The sequence below is a fragment of the Ambystoma mexicanum genome, chromosome 8, assembly GCF_040938575.1.
Source record: "Ambystoma mexicanum isolate Mex_15411 chromosome 8, UKY_AmexF1_1, whole genome shotgun sequence".
NCBI classification, from domain to species: domain Eukaryota; kingdom Metazoa; phylum Chordata; class Amphibia; order Caudata; family Ambystomatidae; genus Ambystoma; species Ambystoma mexicanum.
Genome location: NC_090929.1, coordinates 1226411021 through 1226434899, shown reverse-complemented (window position 1 = coordinate 1226434899; position 23879 = coordinate 1226411021). Strand labels below are relative to the sequence as shown.

General features: G+C 47.9%; 1 protein-coding gene across 3 annotated transcripts in view; it reads right to left on the bottom strand.

The window, feature by feature from the left end:
* The window catches only part of TNKS2 (tankyrase 2), a 2182082-nt gene that overhangs the window by 1293873 nt on the left and 864330 nt on the right, over nt 1–23879 (bottom strand). For 2 of the 3 annotated variants that reach the window (XM_069611330.1, XM_069611331.1), the window contains exon 13: nt 17398–17480. In XM_069611330.1, the coding sequence (XP_069467431.1) occupies nt 17398–17480 (83 nt within the window). The remainder of the gene's footprint in view (nt 1–17397; nt 17481–23879) is intronic. The other variant, XM_069611332.1, reaches the window with a different exon arrangement.

The window sequence follows — 23879 nt, the reverse complement described above, 5'->3', positions numbered from 1 at the left end:
CACGTAGGTTTTTTTATTCTTGAACCCTCTGAAATTATGGTCTCTGGAACACCTTGTGTCCAATATTCTAACCCAAAAGGACGTGATTCATCCGAAAATGGTGCAATCTTTCTTATAAATTGAGGAAAGACTTAGTCTTTCCTAGGCAGTGGGGTGAAAGTTTACTCTGCATCCTTCAAAGATTTTGTTATTTGCGTCGACAATGGTGTCAAAGTCTTCGATGGCTGTGGTGTCGATTTTTTAGACACCGACATGGAGTCTTTCGGCGCGGATGGCGTTGCTGACTTGGTCTTCGAAGGAGTCTTTCCTCTGCTCGAAGGAACCTCTGAGGGCTCCCAAGGAGTTTTCTCCAGGACACCGCGGCCCGAGGGCACAGGGGTTTTGTCCTATGCCATCTTTGTGTTGCGTTTGTCGACATGGGCATGGCTCTTATCGTTCTCCGAGGGGGTTGAGCTGCATTCTCGAATACTTTGAGCATTTTAAGTCTGAACCTCTGCCACTCAGCCAGTGAGGCTGATTTAGTCAGGCAAGAGACCCGTTCCAGGGAGGAACTAGATGATGAAGAAGATGGCGAACTGAGGCGCCTTTTCTTCGACCACCCTGAAGATGATAACGAGAGGTTTATAATCTGGACCTTTTAGCTTTCTTCTGACGAGGAGAGTCGTTTCTCAATTTATCGGAGGATCGCTTTTTCGACAGAGTTGTCGATGGAGATTTATGAGACCTACCTGCAGCTAACTTTCCTCTACGCTCTTTCAGGGCTTTCGCTGTCATCGATGGGCAGGATCCACACTGCGATGTTAAATGAGTGAATCCTAAGCACCACAGACACACCCAATGGGTGTCCGTAAGGGACATTTTCACCCCGCAGTCGAGACATTTTATGAACCCTGATCTCAGAGTCGATGATTCTGACGACAATGCCATTACTAAATATGAAAGTTTTCTTGTCAAGGAATGGATGTGCACCAATCTTCTGAAGCAATAGCTTCGCGGGAAAGCGGAACTGAAGCCAACGGTCGCTGCACGCACTATATACCATCAATGACATCGACACTGAGGCGGAGGCACTCAAAGAGACATCGAGTCGACAGGCATCGAAGCGCAGTGCCCTTTGCTGGAAAACAATTGAGAAGCAGCTGGATATGGAAATATCATAAAATGAGAAATAAGTGGGAGGACACAATCCATTTGGAAATTTGCTTTGGACTTCCTTACAAAGACTTTTAGTTTCAGTTAGGTAGGGAAATCCCACATTAGCATAGGGCAAGTTAAGCATTTTCCCAACCTTCTCTTATCGGAATAAAAGTTTATGACCAGGTTTTACACAGTTGTCTGTGTCTGCTTCTTGATGCCTTCGCAACAGGGACAAATTAAGTGATCATCCAGGTATGGAAAGATGGAAACCCTGTCCCACCAAAGACATGCACGCACACCACAGCCAACAGCTTGAGGAAGTCAATCAAAGGAGAGGACAGTCCAAAGGGCATTATCTCAAACTGGAAATCAATGCTCCCAACCATGAACCTCAAGTAATTCCTGTGCCTTGGATCGATCGGCACTTGGATGTAGGGGTCATGCTGTGGCACCAGCCAGTCCTGCAACTCAAGTGCCAGGAAAATGTGAGCCAAGGTGGCTAAAATGGATTCATAAAAAGTAACCCTTCGGGTAGATTTTGGGAGGCCAAACTTTTATGGTGAAGAGGAATGATATTGAAGTCTGGCTAAACCCAATCAAGGTACGGCAGTAAGGCTTAGACCTTGGATGAGTATGAACGTGACCTAGGGCAACAATGAGACACACACACACAGAGTTCTTCAATAATTCCAGCTACACAGGGAAGTACATATAAATATACAATGATTTATTAGGACTTTAAAAGCACACTTAGCAATGTAACCTTCCGGTAAGTATTGTCATACAACCATTATCAAATACATAAATGCATTCACCCTTGGGGGTTCTAGATAGAAAGCCTACACTTTCCCTTAAAGACAGTTAGCATAAGCATAAGCAGCACTTTCAATAACTGTATGTGGTAAAGTAAGCGAAGATGTAGAAAAACAGTTGATTCAAAACCAGTGAATACAGGTAAGTAATTAAGTAGAGAATTACAGTAAAAACACTCAGAGCAATCCTAGTATTAAATCCCAAACTCTTAGTCTAGGCCTGACATGGAATGGGGGTAGAGATCTAGAGTCACCAGTTCCATAAGATGTAATGTTCAGGTAGGTTTACTTTTGGATTGAGCAATAAGTGGTTGCGATTAAGGGTTCCAAAAAATGAAGTTCAGGAAAGTATCTCTCCCACTCCCACCACACAAGAGAAGGTTGAGGGGGCTCCTTGATTTAACCATCACCGACCTGAGTCAGGCTAGGGAGAGTTAGAGACAAGGCTTCAGACCCATGTAACCCTATAGAGGAGGGGGACGAAACAGGTGGTATCCAGTTAAAATTTCGAATGCACATTTTCGAATGCCTTTATGTCGAAAACAAAATGTCGAAAAAACAAAAATCTAAATATAATGTTTTTATTTTATATATTTTTTTTGGTTTAATTAGTAAAAAAGGGTAAATAAAAAAACAGGGGGTTAGGGGGACTCCCCCATAAAAAAGTCGACATTTTTTTCCAGCATTTTTCTTTCGAGAAAAAGGAATTCGAAAAATGTAACATTCGAAAATATAAACCGAAACAGGTATGTTAATTTACCCCCCATACTCTAATTTTCCTAGAGAGGACTTCAGAGGCTGCAGAATCCATTGGGCTCACTTTGTTCTGTGTTTAGCCCAGTCGAGGAAGTTCAAGTTCAAGGGGTCCCGGGTGCAGAGGTAGTTTTCAGACACAGCATTTAGTTTCATTCTGTCACAGTACCGGTTTTATGGTTTCAGAGACTGGCAAGCTGGTCACCCCTGACACGAGATGATGACTTCTAAGGAACATGAAAACTCATGAGACCTCGAGGGAGTGAAAGATTTAATTCAACGGAAGTCACCATGGTCAGGTGGAGAGAGGAAATTGTTGGTTGATGAACAGATGAGCCCGGCATGGCTTCTATTGAGATAAGGGTGAATAAATGCAGGAGCAGGTGTCTTGAAACACAAGTTGAAGATCCTCCAAGGTCCAAGGATGCACTTGGAAGAGCGATGGCAGCAGCGAGGCAGCCGAGGAGAGAGCAGTCAGTTCACCGGTCGGTCTAGGGACACCTCCGAAGGCTCAGCAGGCACGGATCCTCAAGCAGGTGGTGAGAATGTGTGTTCACACTGCTCCATGGGTCAAGGCACTTCAAAAAAGGCCTTGAGATCTGGACAGGGGAGCAGTGCTTCACCAAACTTGGCGGGAGGCAATGCTGGTCAGCTGCAACGGTCATCCTCGGGTATTCAGCGAGCTGCACTGTGTAAGAGTCTTGGATCCAATGATGATCTGCCAAATGGCTGCAGGAGTCCTTTTATCCAGAATTTGGACTGGAATCGCCACCAGGTCCACGGATCTGCAACATTCAAACTGTCACAGGCTGTCCAATCATGGACAGCCATTGTCCAAACACTGGCCAGCAACAAACATTCAGTGACAGAGATGTGGACTGGAACCAGATAGTCCCATCCCCCACATGCATAGACCTCCGCTTTACCCAGGAAAGCAGAGGCTTTTCCCAGAAAAGGGCTTTCCACATATGCCAATTCCAGACCAGAAAGGGGAACGTCAGACGACAACATGGCAAAAGGACAGGCGTAAACATTGTATCGTGGCCATTTTAGAGTATATGTATTCTTTATGGCATTATGCGGTAAAAGTGCATGAGTAAAAATTAAAAAACACAGTAGAAAAAATACACTGCCACAGGCCCCTCCTGGACACATTGTAGTTATAGGAAATTAGTATATGGTGAACGTATTCACCAGTCCAGGGGTCGCCAAATTTCCTAATGAAGACTACTGAAAACTATTTTTCATTCATTGATGAATTCATAGACAAATATTTTTTTCAGATGCATCAAGACAATCCCCAAAGACTTTTTTTATTCAAAGTTTTCTTGTGAGAAAGAAGAACATCACTAGCGCCAATGCATTTCGGACCGGTGGTCCTTCTTCAGGGCGAGCTCTAAATTGCCAAACAATAATATAAACACTTAGAGAAAATGTAGGTTCCATCAATTAATTAGTTACATAATATAAGCAACAGAAAGCTAAGCAGAAATGTATTAGAATGGATACAATGCAGAGTCAATCGGAAGTCTCTTGGTACCTGCAATCTTGAGTACTCTAAATATTGCGCATGCATGAATGACAACTTGAAAACTAATTTTCTACAAAGAAAAAACAGTAAACGGTGATATGTAGTAGCTTAACCCAGTCCTGTCTACTGGTGTTTTAACTGCCTAAATATATAGTCTTTTTAATTTCAGTTACATACTTGGCTAGTCAAAACTGCCCAGTGGTTCTCTTACCTCTGTGCGATTAGTCCAAGCGTGCACTGAAACACGTATTTTGTTCTTGAGTCGATGAGACCAAAGTGAAGACCTTCCTGGCCTTGGTGAGGCCCTCTCTGCAGTCCGCCGGCAACTCATCCTCCAAACTCTAGGACTGCAGGAGCCAAGCCCTAAGGATGAGCGATCCTGGGTCGTGATGCAGGATTGTGCCTCCTTCTCTGGTGAGAAGATCTGGGACTGCTGGTAGCTTGAACAGAGATGACGCTAACAGGCTGAGAAGGTCGGGGTACCAAACCTGCCTCAGCCAAGCCGGGTGACGAGGATCATCCTGCACTGACACCGAGTGTGTTGATCACTCGTAGCAGGAGAGGCAATGGAGGAAACATGTACAGAAACATCCCTTCCCATGTGAAGGATAAGGCATCGCCCATGCTCCTCGGCTGGAGGAATCTGCTGGCAAACTTCTGGAATTTGGAGTTCGCCGCCATCGCAAACAGATCGAGCTTGGCCTGCCCCACTTGGCGAATATGCGGTCCACCTGGTCCTGGCGAAGTTCCCACTCGCGGCAGGAGCGCAACTCCCTGCTGAGGGAGTTTGCGATGGTGTTCTTGACTCTTGTTAGGTGAAAGGGGATGAGGAACATTTCTTGTCTGACGACCCAGTGCCACAATTCCTGCGCTTCCCTGGAGAGCGCCAGGGATCGCGTGCTCCCTTGTTTCCTGATGTAGAACATCGTGGTGGTGTTGTCTGTGAAGATCCTCACCACTTCGCCCTTCAGAGATGGAAGGAATGACTTGATGGCCCAGAACACTGCCCATAGATCCAGGATGTGGATATGGAGATCCTTCTCCTCTGGTATGTAAGCTCGCCCAGCATTCCAGAGAAGCGTCAGTTGTGACTGTTTCCTGGAATGTTGGGTTCTGAAACCCTGTGCCAAGGACAATGTTGGAGCAGTCGGCCCACCACCTTATTGCCCGACGGAACTCGTCATGCAGAGAGATCTTGTCCGCAAAGTTTCCGGACACTTGTACCCAGCGAACGTCCAGGAACTCCAGAAGAGTTCACATATGTAACCTACACAGCCAGATGAGGTAGATGCAGCACAACATCTGCACAGTGGCAGTCTTCGTCGACAACAACCGCTGCACCATCCCATAAATAGCCATAACCCTCTCCTCCGAGGGTGATACGAGGCAGGACACTGTATCGAGTCTGGCCCCCAGGAACAGCACGTTCTGAAATGGTGCCAAGCAGGACTTTGGATAGTTGATGCAGAATCCCAGATCCGCCAGCAGCTTGACAGCCGTCTGTGTGTCCAACAGCCGGCTCTCGCGAGCAGGCCCGGATGAGCCATTCATCGAGGTACGGGTAAATGTGAATCCCCCACAAATGCAGATGGGCTGCCACTGGTGCCAGGCACTTTGTTAACACTGGGGGCCTCCAGCCCCAGTCTCCTTTCTTACCGAGAAGTATCTGGAGTTGACTCCAGAGCCCCAGTGTCGTTGGGCCACCAGCGCTATTGCCCATTTTAGTAGCATGGCCCGTACTTCCTCCAAGAGCTGAAGTATGTGCTGCTCCTGACAGGTCACTAGCGGGATCCGCTGACACCTGTGCTGAAATTCCAGTGAATGTTCTTGGACGAGTGCGTCCAGCACCCATCTGTCGGTGGTGATCCTTTCGCACTCGCTGACAAACCTCGTCAGTCGGCCTCCGACCCGGGTGGGGGCCCAACGTCTTAGCCGGTTTAGGCTTACTTTGGCGCCCTACCCTGCTAGCGACGATGACGCTGACGCTGTCCTCCTCCCCCGTAGGCCTGGGAACAGCCTCTGTGGGCTTCCTGGGTGTGATGCTTGAGCTAAAACATGGCGCTGGTGCACAGTGCATTCTGGGGGCGCTCAGAACCATAATGGATATTTATTCCCTGCCTCAGTGAGAAGCTGCATTTGCTTTGCTGAAAAACATGTTTTCAACGTTATTCGTTGCTGAGCCTGGTATGCAGGCCTCAGCCAAGGACACGGTGCTGGGAAAGCTGGGCTTCACAGGTCCCGACTGGTACCCGATAAGAAGGTAATTCCCGTGGTAAGGTTGAAGAGGAGTTATGGAATTGTTTTCTGTGGTGCTTTAGGAGAGGGAAGCGCTTTGCCCCTTGTGGTTACTGTCGGCTGCCCCTGCCGGCAACCAACGGTCACTCATCAATGCGCAAGCAGTAATGCCAGAAGGTTAGAGAAATTGCCACCCCTTTTGAGGAGGGCATATATATGGAGCTCTGGAAAGGTCAGGCGGGAAAAACACAAAGACTTTAGTCGGAGGAGGGGGGGGGGCCTTGTTCCGACCTACCTGTGGGCTGTTGTGCTCTCGACCTGGCTGTTACCGGGGGTCTTCCAGCCGCTTCTGGCGAGATGAGGGATTCAGTTACACCCATGGTGATGTATTCTTTCTAATTCACTATCTTTTCTGTGATTTATTTCTGTGTTATCACTTATTGCTTTATGAATAAATAGCCATATAAGTGCTCATTATCCTCTAACTGCGTGTCTGGGTGTGAGTTATTGTTCTGTCTACCTGCGTTAAAAGTATTTGCTCTGCTCTGCAAATGTACTGGTGATAAATAACAACTGTCCACGCACTCTTGGCGAGCAATACATTTTTGGCGACGAGGATGGGATATTTGTGATGAATTGCTCCAAATACTAAAGAATCTGTTTGAACGCAGCTAGGCTTTGCTTACATTGCAAGCAAAAGTTTGTTTTCATTTGGCAGTGAGTGTCGGACTGTGTTAATCTTTTTTTTGTGTGTGTGTTTGTGCTTGCGCGAGTGACTGCAGAGTGGAAAGAAAAAAAAAAGGTTTTGTAAATTACTGTAATGATGAATAGTTTGTTCAGGAAAAAGGGTTTTCCCGCTGGCGGTGAATGTCCGGAGGTTAGGATTCCAGGGTGGGCTAAAAGCCCATATGTGGGCATGTGGAGCTGGGCTGAGTGAAACATGGGACGATGGTTTGGGAGAAGCTGCTCTGTCAGAAATAATGTTTTGTTTACAACAGATTTCAGTAGAGAGTGGAAAGGAATGTGCCGTGTTACGCAGGCGGGGGGTGGGTCCTCTTGCATGCCTACAGGAAAATACATTAAAAAAATGTAGAAATTAAAGAGCATATTTTGCAATTAGAAAAAGAGTTGGTTGCCAAGTAGCAGATAGCGTTGATGCAGGAAATTCAGATGAAACTTTTTAAAGACGAGGCTGATAAATATCAGGCTGTGGCAGAGAGGGCAGCAGTTGGGGTAGCCCGGTACAAGTATAAAAAGAGGGGAGGGGGGGTCAACCAAAGGAAGGTGGCAGCTGTAATCGCTACTGCAGGTGTGGATTGGGACCCTGATAAGTGGGATGGAGACATTTTTGACTCAACAAGCCCAGAGAGCAGCTCAGCAAAGGAGTCAGATTGTAAATCAGAACTTAATCAAAAGACAGTGGCAGTGAAGCCGGTTAGAAGATGGCATGCCGGACCCCACCCGCAGAACCATGTGGGCGGGGTTGTGGATTTAACCATGCTGGAAGATTACACCCAGCAGCAGGTTGGAGAAATCATTACTCGTTTGAGGCAAAAGTCAGGGGAACCTTTACTGACATGGATGGTAAGATTGCTAGATGGGGGCGACGCAGGGTTGTTGGTAGATTCCACAGACTCGCCGCGCTTTTTGCCTTTGTCAACTGACACCAATGTACAGGAGGTCTTAAGGGTAGGCCACCCCCTGACGAAAATGGGAAAACTTCACAGGTGTCTTTGTTGCACCTAGCAGCCCAGGCATGTAACCGCAAGTATCCTATTACCACAGATTGGCCTAGCGAGGAAAAGAAGTGGTACACTTTAAAAGACGCGATTCAAAAGGTCAGAAAGCATGCTATGAAGGAGCCAATTCATGTAGATGAACCAGGACACATGGGGGTCGTGCCGCTTTCAGTTTCAACCAGGAATATGGTGATCAGAACTGCTCCGCCCGCATACAAAAGTGTCATTATGACTTTGCTCGTAGGTATGACGGGCAAACCCACTGATGAAGTAGTGGATGCCATCCGGCAATTGGCAGATTTAGGGGAGTGGGACAAGAGTGATGACAAGCCGCGAGAGAGAGAGAGGCGTAGTGAGAGAGGATCTGAAGGCAGGAGGCAAGATAGTAGAGACTCCTGAGTGTCCAGGAAAGACATGTTTTTGGCCTTGCTAAAAGACGGTGTGCCACGAGAAGAGATTGATGGCATTGAAACCAGAGTAATGTATGAACTGTACAAAAAGAGGGGGCTTGCAGCGAAAGAGCGCTATAAACAGGTTAAGAAACAGGTGGTAACAAACCATAGGGGCCACCTCACCCTCTGCCCCTCCTGAGGAAGAACAGGAAGAAGGGTCTATGGGGATTCCTTCCTCATACCAGCCAACATATGCTGATTTAAGGAAAGTGATGAGTGCAATGTTGGAGGCAGAGTGAGGTTGCACTCATTCAAAATTTGACTAGGGTTACGGCCAAGCTCCGGCAGCATCCGCTCGCATAAAAGTTGATAGGCGTCCCCACGTTAATGTTAAGATTTTTTGGGGGCCAGGAAATATGCAAGGTGTGCGTACATTGATAGACACCGGGGCGGAGGCCTCTCTGATTCATGGAAATCCAACACGATTCAAAGGCAGACACTTTACCATTACAGGGCAGGGGGGGAAGGAGACCCCGCAGTACAAACAAAAGTGGATATGAAAATAGGCAATTTGACTAGGCAGAAATACCAAGTGTTGATTGTCCCAATACCCGAGTACATAATTGGCTTTGACATTCTAGAAGGATTGACTTTGGGACTTGGAGGTAAAACTTATCAGTTTGGCGTGAGTACATTGACCTGCACACCAATTACCGTAGGTAAATTGAAGATGCCCCCAGTGCGGGTGCCTGTAGCAACCAAGCGGGTAGCGATGAAACAATACCGCATTCCCGGGGGGCACAAGGAAATTTCAGACACCATCAAAGAGTACGTAGAGGCGGGTGTGTTACGCCCTATTACTACCGCGTGGAACAACCCACTCTGGCCTGTCAAAAAAGGGGACGGGTCTTGGAGGATGACGGTGGATTACCGCGAGTTAAATAAACACACTCCTCCCCTGGTGCCTGCAGTCCCATATGCCATTACCTTGATTGAGAATGTCCAAAAGTTTGAGGGGACCTGGTATACAGTGGTAGATTTAGCCAATGCATTTTTCTCTGTGCCAATTGCTGAAGAGTGCCAAGAGCAGTTTGCATTTTCCTGGAGAGGGCGTCAGTACACCTTCACAAGGTAACCTAAGGGGTACATACATAGCCCGACTATCTGTCACCGGCTGGTGGCAGAGCACTTAGACAAGATACCGTGTAAACCTGACATACAAATTTCTCACTACATTGATGATATTTTGATCAGGGCAAGGATGAGCGCAGTGTGCAAAACCAATTAGAAGTCATTATGGAAGGGTTGAAGAAGGAAGGGTGAGAGTCGAGAGATGGTGCCGAAGGCCTGACAGAAAATACTTGAGTTTACCACTCCAATGAACGAAAAGCAAGCTCAGCAGTTCATAGGGCTGTTTGGGTTTTAGAGACGGCACATGCCCCATTTAGGGCAGATACTGGCTCTCCTCTACAAAGTGACACGAAAGAAATTTGAGTTTCGTGGGGGGGGGGGGAAGAGCAGCAAAAAGCATTTGATTTGGCGAAAGACACTGTGCAGCAGGTGCTTGATTTATGGCCAATGAAGGAAGGCGAAGTTGAGTTAAAGGTGTCTGTGCAAGACAATTACGCTAACTGGAGTGTGTGGCAGAAACAGGACAGGAAACGTGTGCTGTTGGGGTTCTGGAGTCTTAAGTTGCCCGATGCTGGTAACTCATACACTCTGTTCGAGAAGCAGTTGCTGGCATGTTATTGGGCCCTGGTCGATACTGAGCAAATGACAGTGGGGCATTATGTGTTGATGACGCCTGAAATCCTGATTATGCAATGGGTGCTGAGCTCTCCTAAAACACACAGAATAGGACATGCTCAAGAAGCCAGCATAATTAAATGGAAATGGTACATTCAAGATAGAGCTAAATCAGGGAAGGATGGGGTTGCAAAATTACATGAGCAAGTAGCCAACATACCACCCTCCGATTACATACCACCGGAAATGTCTGAGACACGAAGGTCTCCCGTGAAATGTGGAGCACCTTATGGCGATCTGACCGTACAGCAGACAGAGCATGCCTGGTTTACAGATGGCTCGGCTCGATATGTGGGAACCGAGCGATACTGGAAAGCGGTGTCATACAATCCCAAGATTAAAAAGATTTTATCAACATCAGGGAAAGGGAAGAGCAGTTTGCAGAACTTTACACAGTTTACCAAGCATTGAAACAAGAGACCCCTGGTCGATGTCATTTGTACACAGATTCATGGTCAGTGGCAAATGGATTGGCGGTGTGGCTGCCAACCTGGCAAAATAATGGGTGGAAGCTTCATTCAAAAGAGTTGTGGGGAAAAGAACTGTGGCAAGATTTTGCGGAAATGTTACCACAAAGTGAAGTCACTGTGTATCATGTGGATGCGCATTGTGTTACAGATTCATTAGAACGTTTAATTCTGTTGCAGATGAACACACCAAGATTTCATCTGTGGATGCAGAGGCTCAGGAAGACGATTTGGAGGGTTTGGCCAAGTGGGCTCACCAGAAATGTGGACGCCTTGGAGAAAAGGCTACGATCAGGTGGGCACAAGCTCGAGGAATCAGTATTCCTTTAGAGGTAGTGAAAACAATCATTTTGCAATGTCCAGTGTGCCAACACCAACAGCATATGCTTATCCCTCAGATTGTCCAGAGTACGTCCCAAAGAGGAAAATTACCAGGTCAAATTTGGCAGATTGATTACATCGGTCCTCTGCCAATCAGCAAAGGATGTCAGTATGCATGCACCATTGTGGTTACATACTCTGGATATATGATGGTTTTGCCGTGCAAACGTGCCACACAAATGAACACCATTAAGTTGTTGGATCAGATCACGTTGCATTACGGAGTGCCTTTGCAAATTCAAAGTGACAATGGGTCACACTTCAAAGGCAAATTAATCTACCATGTGCCTTATCACCCCGAAGCATCAGGATTAATTGAAAGGGTCAATGGTTTGTTGAAAGAACAGCTGCGCAAATCTGGAGATGGCAGTTTAGCAGGCTAGCGTGATCGTGTGTTTGATGCGGTGCAAGTGCTAAACAATAGGCCTGTGAATAATCATAAAACTCCATTGTTGCGACTAATGACTCCTGCTTTACAGATTCAACCCAACTCAGTTAGAGAGACCCTATAGTACTGGGAAATTACCCTCGGTTCTTTAGCTCCCCATCGGGCGACTCCAGAGTCAGCAGGGGTAGACTTGCATTCTCATGAAGAAATTAGATTAGACTGAGAGGGATTGTTGTGATTGAAACAGGGATTGGGGTACAAATTCCTTCAGAGCATATGGGACAGATTGCCCCTAGATCTGGCTTAGCATTGAAGGGAGTTCAAGTGCTGGGAGGGGTCATTGATGACGATTACCAAGGTGAGATCAAAGTTATCTTAATGAATAGGGGAGACCAAGTGTTACCAATTCATAAGGGCGTTCGAGTGTCCCAATTGATTATTGTTCCCTTTAAGTTGTCCATGATCAAAAAGGGGGAGCCTCCCACATTGTTAACTACTTGTGGGGATCGTGGTTTTGGCTCTTCAGACAGTATGGTACCAGGTGCAAAGGTGTGGGTCGAAAGGCCAAGTGGCCCACCGGTGCCCGCAGATGTTATTGCATCAGACAAGGACCAGGTAGTCTTAGTAATGGAACCTGGTAGAGAAAAATGGCAGTATGTGCCCGCAGACAAATGTTACCTAAGAGAGTGATTTTCAACACTGATATCTCTTTTCTGGGTTTGCCTTGTAGATCCTGTGTCTGGTTGGTGTAATTGTGGGACTAAATGGACCCCGTTTGTGAGAGTCAAATGGCATGCTGCTGACCGTGAGGAATGTCACATCTGCAAATGTACTGGTGATAAATAACTGTGCACTCTTGGTGAGCAATACACTGGGTCGTGGATCTGGAAGGCTGACGGTACAAGGAGAAACCTTTCAAAGACAAGCCCGACTTTCCTCTGGAGGAACGAAAGGAAGAGTGGTGCTGTTGGAGGGTGCCCAGGGCACAGGCCTCTCCGTATCCACCTTGATGGCCTGCAGGGACTCTTTGATGATCTTCCCGAAAAGGTTATCTCTGTCGAACGGCATGTCCAGTACCTTCGTTTGGACCTCCTGACGGAAATTTGTGGCCTTCATCCAGACTTGGTGTCAAAGGCAAACACTGTTCCCAATCTGCCAGACCACTGTCTGCAACGTCCAGGTCCACTGTGATGGTGTGATCTGACGCTACCTCTCCCTCCTGGAAGAAGGAGATTGCCTCCATTCTCTTGTCGTCTGGGACTCCAGAATCGGATCCAGCTAGAACCATAGCTTCCGGTCATACCTGGCTAGGATCGCCAGTGCGTTGGCTGCCTTGATGGTGGACGGCGCGGTGTAAATCACCTTCCTTCCCATGGCGTCCAACTTCTTACCCTTGGTGTCCGGAGGGACCGAAGACAACAAGGACTGGTTAGATGACTGCTTACTCGCGAAGGCCAAAACCACCAAATCTGGCAACCTCGGGCACTTGGGTACAGATTCCGGGACCCGGTACTTCTTCTCCAGCCTATCCTGCTAGGACGGAGCAGTGCAAAGGTTTTTCAAGAGGGCTAGGCCCTCCTCCCACATGTAGTCCAGGAGGGGCACCGCCATGATGGTCTTTCCTCCTGGCCTCACACCTGTGGTACAGGAAACCCTCCTTCCTGGTTTCTTCAGGCACAAGCTGGAACAGCTCTGAGGCTCTGGCAATCAAAGACGAACAATCGCACCTTGTCTGGTGGGGGATGCCCTAGGCTGCAGGGGCCCACTACCCGCTCCGATGTCGTCATCCGTTGTTGTGGCCTAATCCATCCCCGTACTCGTTTCTGGGTATGGTGGGGGAGATGGGACCCGATGTGGAGGCTGAAATGGGGGCGTTGGTTGGTGCTTTCTTTTCTTCATCTGCGTTTGGTCGGGGGCCTGGCGGACCGTTGGAACAGGCCCTTGTGGAATCCTCTTCTTGATCTCTGAGACCAAGATGTGAAGGCTTGATAGGATGTCCAGAGACACATCCCTCAGTGGAACTGGCGTCATCAGAACACTAGGCCCGTGCCGTCCTGGCTGTCGTCGTCCTCCTATTCTACGTCCTCGTGGACCATGTGTAGGGACTCCAAGTCTTCGTTGTGCGTGGTTGAAATTTCCATGGCATGGGCCTCGGCCTCCTCACAAACTTGTTCAAGGCCCTGAAGTCCAGGATAGCACAGAGAGCTCCCCCTTCTCTGGCACAAGGAAGTAGTGGGAGTACCACCAACCCTCTATCCTGGATTGGGACCTCCTCCACTGCTCCCTTTTCCAGCAGGGACATCAACTTTGTCCATGGGCTTGCTTAGAAAGGGCAGGTAGTAACCCTGATCAATCACCTTGAGTACTCAGGCGTCAGAGGTGATCTCCTGCCATCTGCTGAGATACTAAAAGACTATCCCTGCAACCAGCATAGTGTGGTGTAAGACCTCAAAGGATTCTATGGGCTTTATTCGATTTGTATAGGACGCCTAACCAAAAGGCTGATTTTAGGCAGCCTACAAAAATTGAAAAAAGGAAATTTCTTTGCCCCCCAAAACCCACCCATCACCCCTCTCTTGCCCCATTTGCTTGTGTGCGTCACAGGGGTTCGATTTAGAAACACTGCACTGTGCCGTCAAAGAGCAATCTTTTCAAATCTTCTTTTCATTCTGCTTATTTGTCAAAGGTCATTTGACCCAATACCCCTCAAAGGGGCTTTGAGGTGGTTAGTACCTATGGAGGTGAAGCCGAAGACGTCTTGACTGCTGGGGCATGAAAAGGTCTTCTGCACCAGTTAAGCCTGAGGCAACTACTGCACCTTGCCTACAAATGGAGTGTACCAGCGGAAACCCCTTCCTCTTGACCCAAAGGAAAAGGATGATGGCAGAGTAGGCTGCTGGACAGCCAGCAACAATTATTTTTCTGCGATATTCGATTCTTTAAACCTTTCCAATGATTCATCAGCTTTTGGTTTGAAAAGGTGTTCTCCATCAAAACGTATATCCAACAGTTTTGACTAGACTTGCAGCAATAATCCTGACACCCAAGAGATAGGTGGCTCTGCAAAGAACCAGCGAGGTCTCATGGGTCTCCCGGCGCAGACTGCTGCATCCAAATCAGCTTGAAGAACTTGGCAAGCTGCTTCATTTCCATCATTTACAATGTTGAAAAAACATCCCGATCTCACCCTCCGGTGGTAACCTTCAGCATTGACCATGGGCACTGCCACAGAGGCAAAAGAGGATTTGCGATGGCCGCGTTAAATGGAAGAGCCGTCTCAGACTGGGGACCTTTGTTGAGAATCTTTATACAGTCATATTGCACCAATGGTTTTAACAGGACTCTGTGGCTGAGGATTGCTACCGCCTTCTCCACTAATTTGCGGAATTGGGCGTTCAGGTCTGTATAACACGCCGCTTGCTGCGTCTCGGTGTCAGGGGGATGCATCTAACCTGCTACTGTCATGAAGGCCCGATGCCAATCCTAGAAGCTCAGCCTGGTCAGACAACGGTTCCAAACCAAAGGGAATGGGGTGCCCTTCCTCGTCGAAGATGGACTACATCGACTGGATAAATCCAGTCCTGTACTCAAAAATAGCTCAGATCCTGTGAGGCCATTGTAGCTGAGGGGGCGGCAATGGTGAACAGCGTTGATGCAAGGGGGCCCCTGTGGAAACCGACAACATTGTTGCCATCTTTTACTTGGAGTGGGTTGAGCTTGAGGGTGCACAACCACTCTATGATGCCTTCGTACTGGTTCCCTTGGGAGCAGTACTCCGCGGCACTGCCCACGACGTCGAGGCCGAAGCTATACTGGTCATGGCCGTAGCAAAAAAATAGACCATTTGTGCTTGAACTACTCCCGCTCCTCCCTCGAAGCCCTCTTCGAAGGGTAGCATTTACCCCTCAGTGGACGAGTCGCTGTCCTCCCTCCTATATTTACACTTCTTGCTCCTTGCTCTTGTGGGAAGAGGAGGAAGAGGAATGGGGAGATTACCTACGGGAGGGAGACCACTTATTTGGAGAAGAAGGGTGACTGGAAGGGCAGGTGACACAAAAATACAGACTGGGCCCTTCATTGGTGGTCTCCGAAGATCTAGTGGGCGATCGGGCCAGGGACTTCCATGGGGTTCCTCCAACAGACAACTCTGCTTAGTGCACCTTTAATCCCTTAGGGTGCCTCGACTGACAAGATACATCACCCCATGTCATGGTCCATCCCCAACCACCCCACACACAAATGTTATGTGGGTCAGTGATGGACATTGTGGAGCTGCAGTTTCTGCAACATTTGAGGCTGACTGTTTTGTACTCCACATAGTGGTGTACAAAAATAAAGTGAGTTCTCTTGAGTTCCAAACAACGTGGTGAGTGTGCAGAAAAAAGTAACTGAGATGGGGACGTTTTGAGCTTTAAAAGAATGGCTGTATCCAACATGTCCAGAGTCGAGGAGTGAAGTCGAGGCAAGCAGGAGTCAGAGAGGGGTCTTCGAGCCACACTGCGCCTCCCTTTTGAGTTTTTCCAAGAGAAGCTGGCGCTGGAGGGAGAGCCATCAAGAGGAGAAATCTGTGGAAGAATGCAATCCATTGAAGTGTAGGAGAGTTGTGGGAGGACAGCGAAGTGGAGTGTAGTGTGAGGAGAGTGGAGAGGGGAGGTAGTAGAGGGGGAGGAGTAGAGATAGTTGGTGAAGGGTAAAGTGTAGTAGGACGACACTGGAGTTTAGAGGGAAGAGAGTAGATGGAAGAGAGAGTAGTAGAGAATAATATCAAAGGGTGGAGGTAAAGAGTAGGAAGAGAGCGAGAGAGAGGAGGGGGAGGGAAGGAGGTTGACCATCAGCAGGAAAGAAGAGGGCATGAGAGACTGTGGGAGGGATAGTAGGCAAGGGAGTAGGAGTAACAGAGAAGAGACAGAAAACTTAGGGTGAGGAGTACAAGGGCATGACAGGAAAGGGCAAGTGGAGCCTGTGCAATTGAAAGGCACTTAACCGAGTTGGAGATGTCACTGATTTTTGTGGGAACCCTGGATAGGATCCACCTAGGAATTCAAAAAAGGTATTCAGATCGAGAAGGTGTTTGCATTTAGGCCATCACACTCAACAAAAGGCAGATTATAGATAGTAGGGTTTACTGATCTGCAATGACAACCTTGGGGTCTAGGGGCACATGGGCTAGAGAGAAAAAGCCTATGGAAGACAAGAGAGATATAGGGATTGTTTGTACCTAGCCCCTTGGCAGTACCTTTAATAAAAACCCTTCAACTTTCTCTGCGAGTCGGCGTGTGCTTGGAGCCATCCGTGACACACTGCATTGATGTATTAGCACACAGGTTCAACTAGGCAGCCTGTGCCAGGATGGTGTAGCCAAGAAATGAAACGTATAGCTGCCACCAGCCAGCACCCCAATACAATTACGAGGTGAGAGAAGTCACCAAGGAACAAAACAGGGTGCTCAATGAGCACTCCTGCCATGGGAGTCATATAGGCTACTAAGCGCAGCCCCACACAAAGGAGTTGCCACTGACAGAAGGATTTCAAAAGCCCCTCTCATAAGAAAACACATTTTAAAAACCAAGAGATACCAAAAGGTTTAGGGGACTCAGAGTTCGGAAAAGGAAGCCCACAATGGAATTGTGACTTAAATACAATTTCTTTTAAAACCTCATAAAAGAGGATTTGTATGACTGGATCTAAAGAAAAGCACATATTTGTGAAATAATTCAGATATGCACAAAGTAGTGATGGAAAATCTTTGTACGCACTTTTACCACTTCAAGGTCACCAACTTTAGCAGATTCCAGTAAGTGTTGATCAGTATCTGAGTTTGATGATTCTGTGTTCTCTACTGGAACAGAAAAACAATTAGAGCATTAAAATTATAAATTCCATTGGCTTTTATTTTTTGTATACAGCTCTATATGCCTAAGCACTTTACAGGAATAAAATAAACTGTACAATTCATGAGAAACAATCTGAGAAACACAAATTAACAGACAAGAAAGTTAGTTTTAAGGCATGAGCGGAAAGCAGGTTATGTTATGGTATTTGATATATACATATATATAAATAAAATTTGTATGACCTCAATTCGCTTGTGGGTTAAACGCCCTGAGGGACTGTAGTAGAGGTCAGTAAAGAGAGTAGTGTATCATAGGGTGCTTGGGTGCACTCATGTGTGCAGCTTGTGCGGTTGGTTGAGGTAGCTGCATGTTAGCAATAGGTGTGGTGGTATTGAGATAAATTGAATGTGTGCAGTCAGAAGGTTTGTCTCCGAGACTGGAATCTGGCTGCGTTAGGTGTTCGTGGGGTGTTGTTCATATGTGAGCAGCTAGGTCGAAATTGATTGAGGGGTGTAGGTGTGCTCTAATGTGTGTTGGTGTAAACGAGTGAGCATAGTGATGAGAGAGGCGAGTGATTGGAGTGGATGTTTTATTCTTACGTGCCCAATGTTCAGGGTTTCATTACACGTCTTGCGATTGAGGCATTCTGAGGGCTTTAGTAGTGACTTATTTAGTCTAATTTACAGGTGTCACTGCTCGGAATTTCATTGAACATTTGTCTGCAGGTTGTAGGGTCTTTGCAGCCTTCGAAGGTCTTAATCGGCATCACATCATGGAAAGAGCCAGGTTTTTAGAGCTTTGCAGAAGACCATGTAGTCTTGGGTGTGTCGAATGTGAGGGGGAAGTGAGTTCCACAGAGTTGGGGCCAAGATTGAGAAGAGGGAACCTCCAATCCTAGTAGAATTGGAGGGTGGGATTACTAGTAAGTGGGCAGTGCTTGATCTTAGGGTGCACAGTGGGAGGTATGGTTTTATCTTCTCTTGTAGGTACATTGGGCCAGTCTTGTGCACTGCTCAGTGGGTAATGCATAGGGTTTTGAAGATGGCCCTACTACGTCTGACAGGGAGCCAGGAGATGGTGCGGAGAGCGGGAGAGATGTAATCTCTGAGTCCAAGGGCGAGAAGGAGTTTGGCGGCAGCGTTTCGGGCTTGTTGTAGTTTGTAAAGTTGGTATGCTGGTGCTCCCAGGTACAAGGAGTTGGCATAGTCCAGTCTCGAGATAACTATAGACATAACAGGGCAGAGTCTGTTAGGATAGGTGAGGTAAGGGAAAATGCATGTAAGCAGTTTGAGGTGGTAGTGACAGGATTTTGATACATTATATATCTGACGGGAGAGGGTTAGGCCTGAGTCCATAGTGCATCCAAAGTTATTGACTATTTTGTAGGGGGAGGAGCAGAGAGCCAAGGTTGTGGGAGAAGGGCAGTATTGCTGCACACCACGATTTCATTTTTATCAGGTTCAAGAGGAGGTCGTTACTGGTCATCCATCGGTCAATATCACTGAGACAAGCTTCAAGATAGGGATGTGGGTTGGTGTTGGGAATTCTTAGGATGATTTGAGCATCATCGGCGTAGTTGTGGCATGTGAGGTTGCACGCGCAAATGATTCCTGGTAGAGTGGTAAGATAGAGGTTAAAAAGGAGATCAGAGAGGCATGCGCCTTGGGCTACTCCAGTATTTACAGTGCAAGCGGTAGAGACAAAAGGGGTGAGGAGGGTGATTTGTTTCCTTTTGCTGAGGAAGGAGGCAATCCATTTGACTGCCAAGGAGAATTGCATGGTTAACGGTCTCAAAGGCTGCAGACAGATCAAGGGGAATCATCGCTGCGCAACTGTCAAGAGTCAGCCACAACCTTGAGATCATCCCATCTCGAGATCTGAGTGGTTTCTGTTCCATGGCCTGGTCTGAAGCCTGATTGTGCAGGATGTAGCAGTTTGTTGGATTGTACGAAGCTGTTGAGCTGGGAGTATGCGGTCCGGTCAATGAGTTTCGCAAGAAATCTTGTGTTGGAGATCGGTATATAATTCCTAAGGTCAAGGGGGTCGAGGGATGCCTTTTTAAGAAGTGGTTTTACATGTGCTAATTTAAAGGCTTCAGGAAAGGAAAAGTGTTAGAGGTGAGTGAGTCGTATCGATCTTGCATGTTCTCCTGCGCAAGTAGAAGAGAATATTTCTTTCAGAAGGGAGGCAGGGCAGGGGTCGAGGGCTGATCCAGAGGGTTTACTTGAAGATAGTAGGTCTAGGAACTCGTCTCTCGAGATGGGTCGAAAAGAGTCGAAGGTTGGCATAGAGGGCGTCTGGGCAACGGGATCGGGAGGGGTGGATGTAGAGCAGTGGGAGAGGATGGAGAATTTGGTGTTGAGGGTTGCCACCCTGTCAAGAGCGGTGTTGTAGAAATGTAGCGAGAGGGAGTAGCAGAGTGTTTGTGCGGGAGTCATTTGTGCAGAGGTGCAAGTAGGTTTCATGAATTCTGAGATTATCTTGTGGATTATCATGTGGAGTTCTTTGCTGCTGCTGCCACAGTTCAAAATATGTTTACTGTAATATGCTTGTTTGGCTTTTCGGATCTCGGATTTGTAATTATGGTGGTGGAGGGATAACAAGGATCTGCCGAGGACGGTGTTAGATGCTCGCCATGATTTTTGAATGTCTTCAAGTGGGGCGTGAACCATTTTTGGGACAGTCCTACGCGTGAGGTTGCAGGATGTGAGGGGGTGAGAGGAATTAGTGATTTTTTAAAGCCAGGAGTAAAAGGATTCAAATGTTAAAGGTCTACCACAGGACAGCGTTGCTGGGGGACAGAGTAGTAGAGCTTTGCTAGGTCGGGGACTACCTTGACTTTGTTCCAGCATTTGTAGTCAAAGGGGGGTGGGGGAGCTTTGGGAGGAGGGGCAGGTGTATGGATAGAGAAGGGGGTGGCAGAGTAGTCTATCCAGATAAGCGGTTTGGGACTGGATATAGAGAGAAGGTCATAGGAGCTGAAGATCACATCAAGGGTGTGCCCACCTGGATGAGTTGGACCAGTGGTATGTCGATAGAGATTGAGGGCATCAAGACATCAAGACTATCGACCGGAGGTTGGGTCATGGGGTTGTTGGGGATATCGAACCAGATATTGAAGTCTCCCAAAAGTGTAAGGGTTGGGTGATTTACCCGAATGCTAGCTATTGAGTCACAAAGATTGTTGACAAAATGTCTGTCGTATCCAGGGGGTCTGTAGATGAGTAGGAAGCTGTGGGTGAGTGGAAGGTAGCGAGTGTTTTATTAGAAGGGATTCACAGGAGGCGTTGCATGTCTGGGTTTCAACGAGTGAAACAGAGAAATTAGTTTGTGGAGGATTGCCACTCCACCACCTTTGGATGGTCTGTTGTGGGCGATAAGCGAGTAGCCATGGGGGAAGGTCTTGTGGGCGACTAGTGCAAAATCGTCAGACAACCAGGTTTCACTGATAAAGATGAGGTCAGGATTGTCAGAGGATAGGAGGTCAAAGATGCTGTGCCCATTTCTTGCTACAGAGCGGGCATTGAAAAGGATGCATGTGACTTCATGAGGGGAGGTGGTTTTGGTGCTGCTCGTTGCTGGGAGTGCTCGGTGGGCAGGGACAATCAGTGAGATGGGGGTGTGGTAGGATCGGTCCAGGTAGTTGCGAATGATTGAGTGGGGTTATTGAGGGGTCTGGTTGCATGTGCACTTTGAGAGTCGGATAAGAGGGTAAGGTCGATGGGAGGCAAGAAGAGGAGGCGGGCAGTGGTAGGTATGTGTTATGCATAGGTGAGGATTGGGGGGTGGGGCGGTGAGTGGAGCACTAGTGGAATGAGGGTTTAGGGGAGTTGTTTGTGGTTGAAGTCTGGAGGGTGGTAGGGGTGTAGGTGTACTGGGTGAGAGGTCGAGAGCAAAGGGGTCAAGAGGGGGAGGGTCTGAAAGTAGGGGTTGGAAGTGATGGGAGGTTGGACCGATGGAGAAGAGGTGAGGAGTGGAGCATCGAGGGAGAGGGTTGGTTACTCTTTCGGAGTTTTGTGGACTTTGGAGCTAGAGGAGTATGAGAGAGGGTAGGGGGGGTTAGAGGGGGAGGAGGATGAGGAGACTGTTCTAGAAAGAGCAAGACATACTACTTTCAGGGAAGGGGTTGAGAGGGTGGGGGAGGCAGGCTTGGGAGATAGGGTGAGGAGTTCTTCAGAGGGCACAAGGTTGGTGTGGTGGTGGGCTGGGGACTTGTGATGTTTGGTGCGCCAGAGAGCTGCTCTGGCTTGTGAGTTTGAGATTGGGCAGGGTGTAAGGGCGGGGAGTGAGGGGTTGTTCTCAATAGATGCTAGGGGGAGGATGGATGTTGATGTGTTTGGGTGGGTTGAGGTGTGCGAGGTGGGAGTTTGAGGTAAGTGGTGTTTGGTGTTCGGCACGCCAGATTGCTCCTCTGATCTTCGAGCTAGAGGAGAAATGATGGTTGTGGGGTGGACAGGGGGGCTCAGTGTATCAATTTTCGGGACTAGGGTTGCGGGTGGCGTCCTGATGTGGGATATAGGGGGTTCATGAAGTTAGGTCAAGTGGCACAGCGAGTAGAGCGCTCGCTTTGACATCAGTGCAGAGCCTGCTAACGCAGGTTCGAATCCCGGCGGCGCCAAACTCAGCCTTTCATCCTTCCGAGGTCGATAAATGAGCACCACACACCGTGGGTAATAATAAGCAGCGCTCAGATACCGGAGGGTTCGTAGCGCTATATAAATCCCAAATTATTATTATTATTATTAGGTGCAAGAGCAGAGGTTCTACGTCGGGAAGGGTGGTTTATGGGGGACTAAGGGGGCTAGTAGTGGTGCAGAGAGGCCAGGCATGAGGCAGGGTCGGAGAGGTGACCTTAGTAGATGTGGTATCTCCATCCCGGAGTGCAGGACAAGGGCAGCACCTAGGATTGATAGACCTGGATAGAGGGGAAGTCCTAGATGTAATAGGTGACAACAGTAAATGCAGTAACCCTAGTTTTAGTACCGGCGCCAAGATTTTGGACATCTGGAAAGCGAAAGATCACAACAACAGACAGCAGTAAGCACTGTAACTATAGGTGTAGTAGCCTCACCTATATTTAGGATATCAGGATAGAGGTAGAAATGAGCTAACAGGGTGTTGGGGAGAATTCTCCGTTAAGGCTAATTTCCCAAACCTAGTGAGACCCCCCCCCAGCAGCTTTTCTGGATTTTTGGGGTTTATTTTTTTCTGCTGCTAAGAGTGCAACTCTTTTTCTCCACCTCTTAGACATGATTTGAGATATCCTTTGACTTTGTAATGTGTTTTATGGACTATGGGGTCTTTTACTCCATAGGGTTTCATGTAGTTTTTGGTAAGTGTGTTACACAGCACCCTCAGTGCAGTAACACAGGGGTGTCATAGTGACCCCCAAACATAGACTCCATATCCTGGGACTGACTACTGTCTCCTAGGGCATGTAAAGTCATCATTGACTTTACTAGTCTTAAATTGGGAACAGAACCAGTACAAACCATCATAGTGTGGAAGTACTGGTAGGGGTAATTAGATTGCCCCTGGGTCTGTTTTTCGAGGGGGCACTGTGCAGTCCCTCCTCGTCGAGTTTCTGGCTGGTGGCAGTGGTTACCACGCAAAATATTCCACCAGAATATTTTCTATGGGATTTTCCCATTCATTTTAAACGCACCACTTTTTGGTGCAATGTTAAAGATACCGCTGGGTTATTTATTTAATATTTATTCCCCTGTTGGGTCTTTTTGCCAGGACTCGGTTTTAAAATGGCGTTTGTGTTCGCCTCTGTAACTCCAACCCAAGTCGAGCCCTTTGTTCCACTTTTTGGCGGGCTTCTCCACAGAAGCCTCCAAAAGTGGTGCCACTCTGTCTGGGTCTACAGGATGTGTGGGAGAGGGGTTTAGGCACCCTCGACTGAGTTGCCTCGGCAACTCAAGTCGCACTCTTGTGTGATTGGTCCAGTGGTGAGCCACCCGGCTCACCACTTAGCATGTTTGAGTGACAGCTAGGACTGATGAATAGGGATTTTCTGCATAAAAGCAGGGCTTTGGGGACTGGAACTTCAGAAGTCGCCACAGGACCAAAGAATCCGAAGAGGGAGAAGCTGAGCCGGCCTGCAACGACGTCACCACCGGTGGAGCCCTGCTGAACCGCCTCACCACTTCTTCCAACGACAGAGGAGATCTTCATCCCGAAGAGTCTTCTTCCTTTGACTGGTGGGAATAACCAGTTTGCCTGCCTTTTCGTCTTCCCGGATCATCTTGTGGCCGCCTTGCCTGTGCCAAGCACCCCGGCAACCTGAATACCACATTTTACCACTACCGCGAATAAAAGGGTAGTACCTTTTAACCGGAGAACTCCGCGGCTGGTTTGTTCCATGGCAGTGCAACGTCCTTCAGCTTTCCTCCACGTCG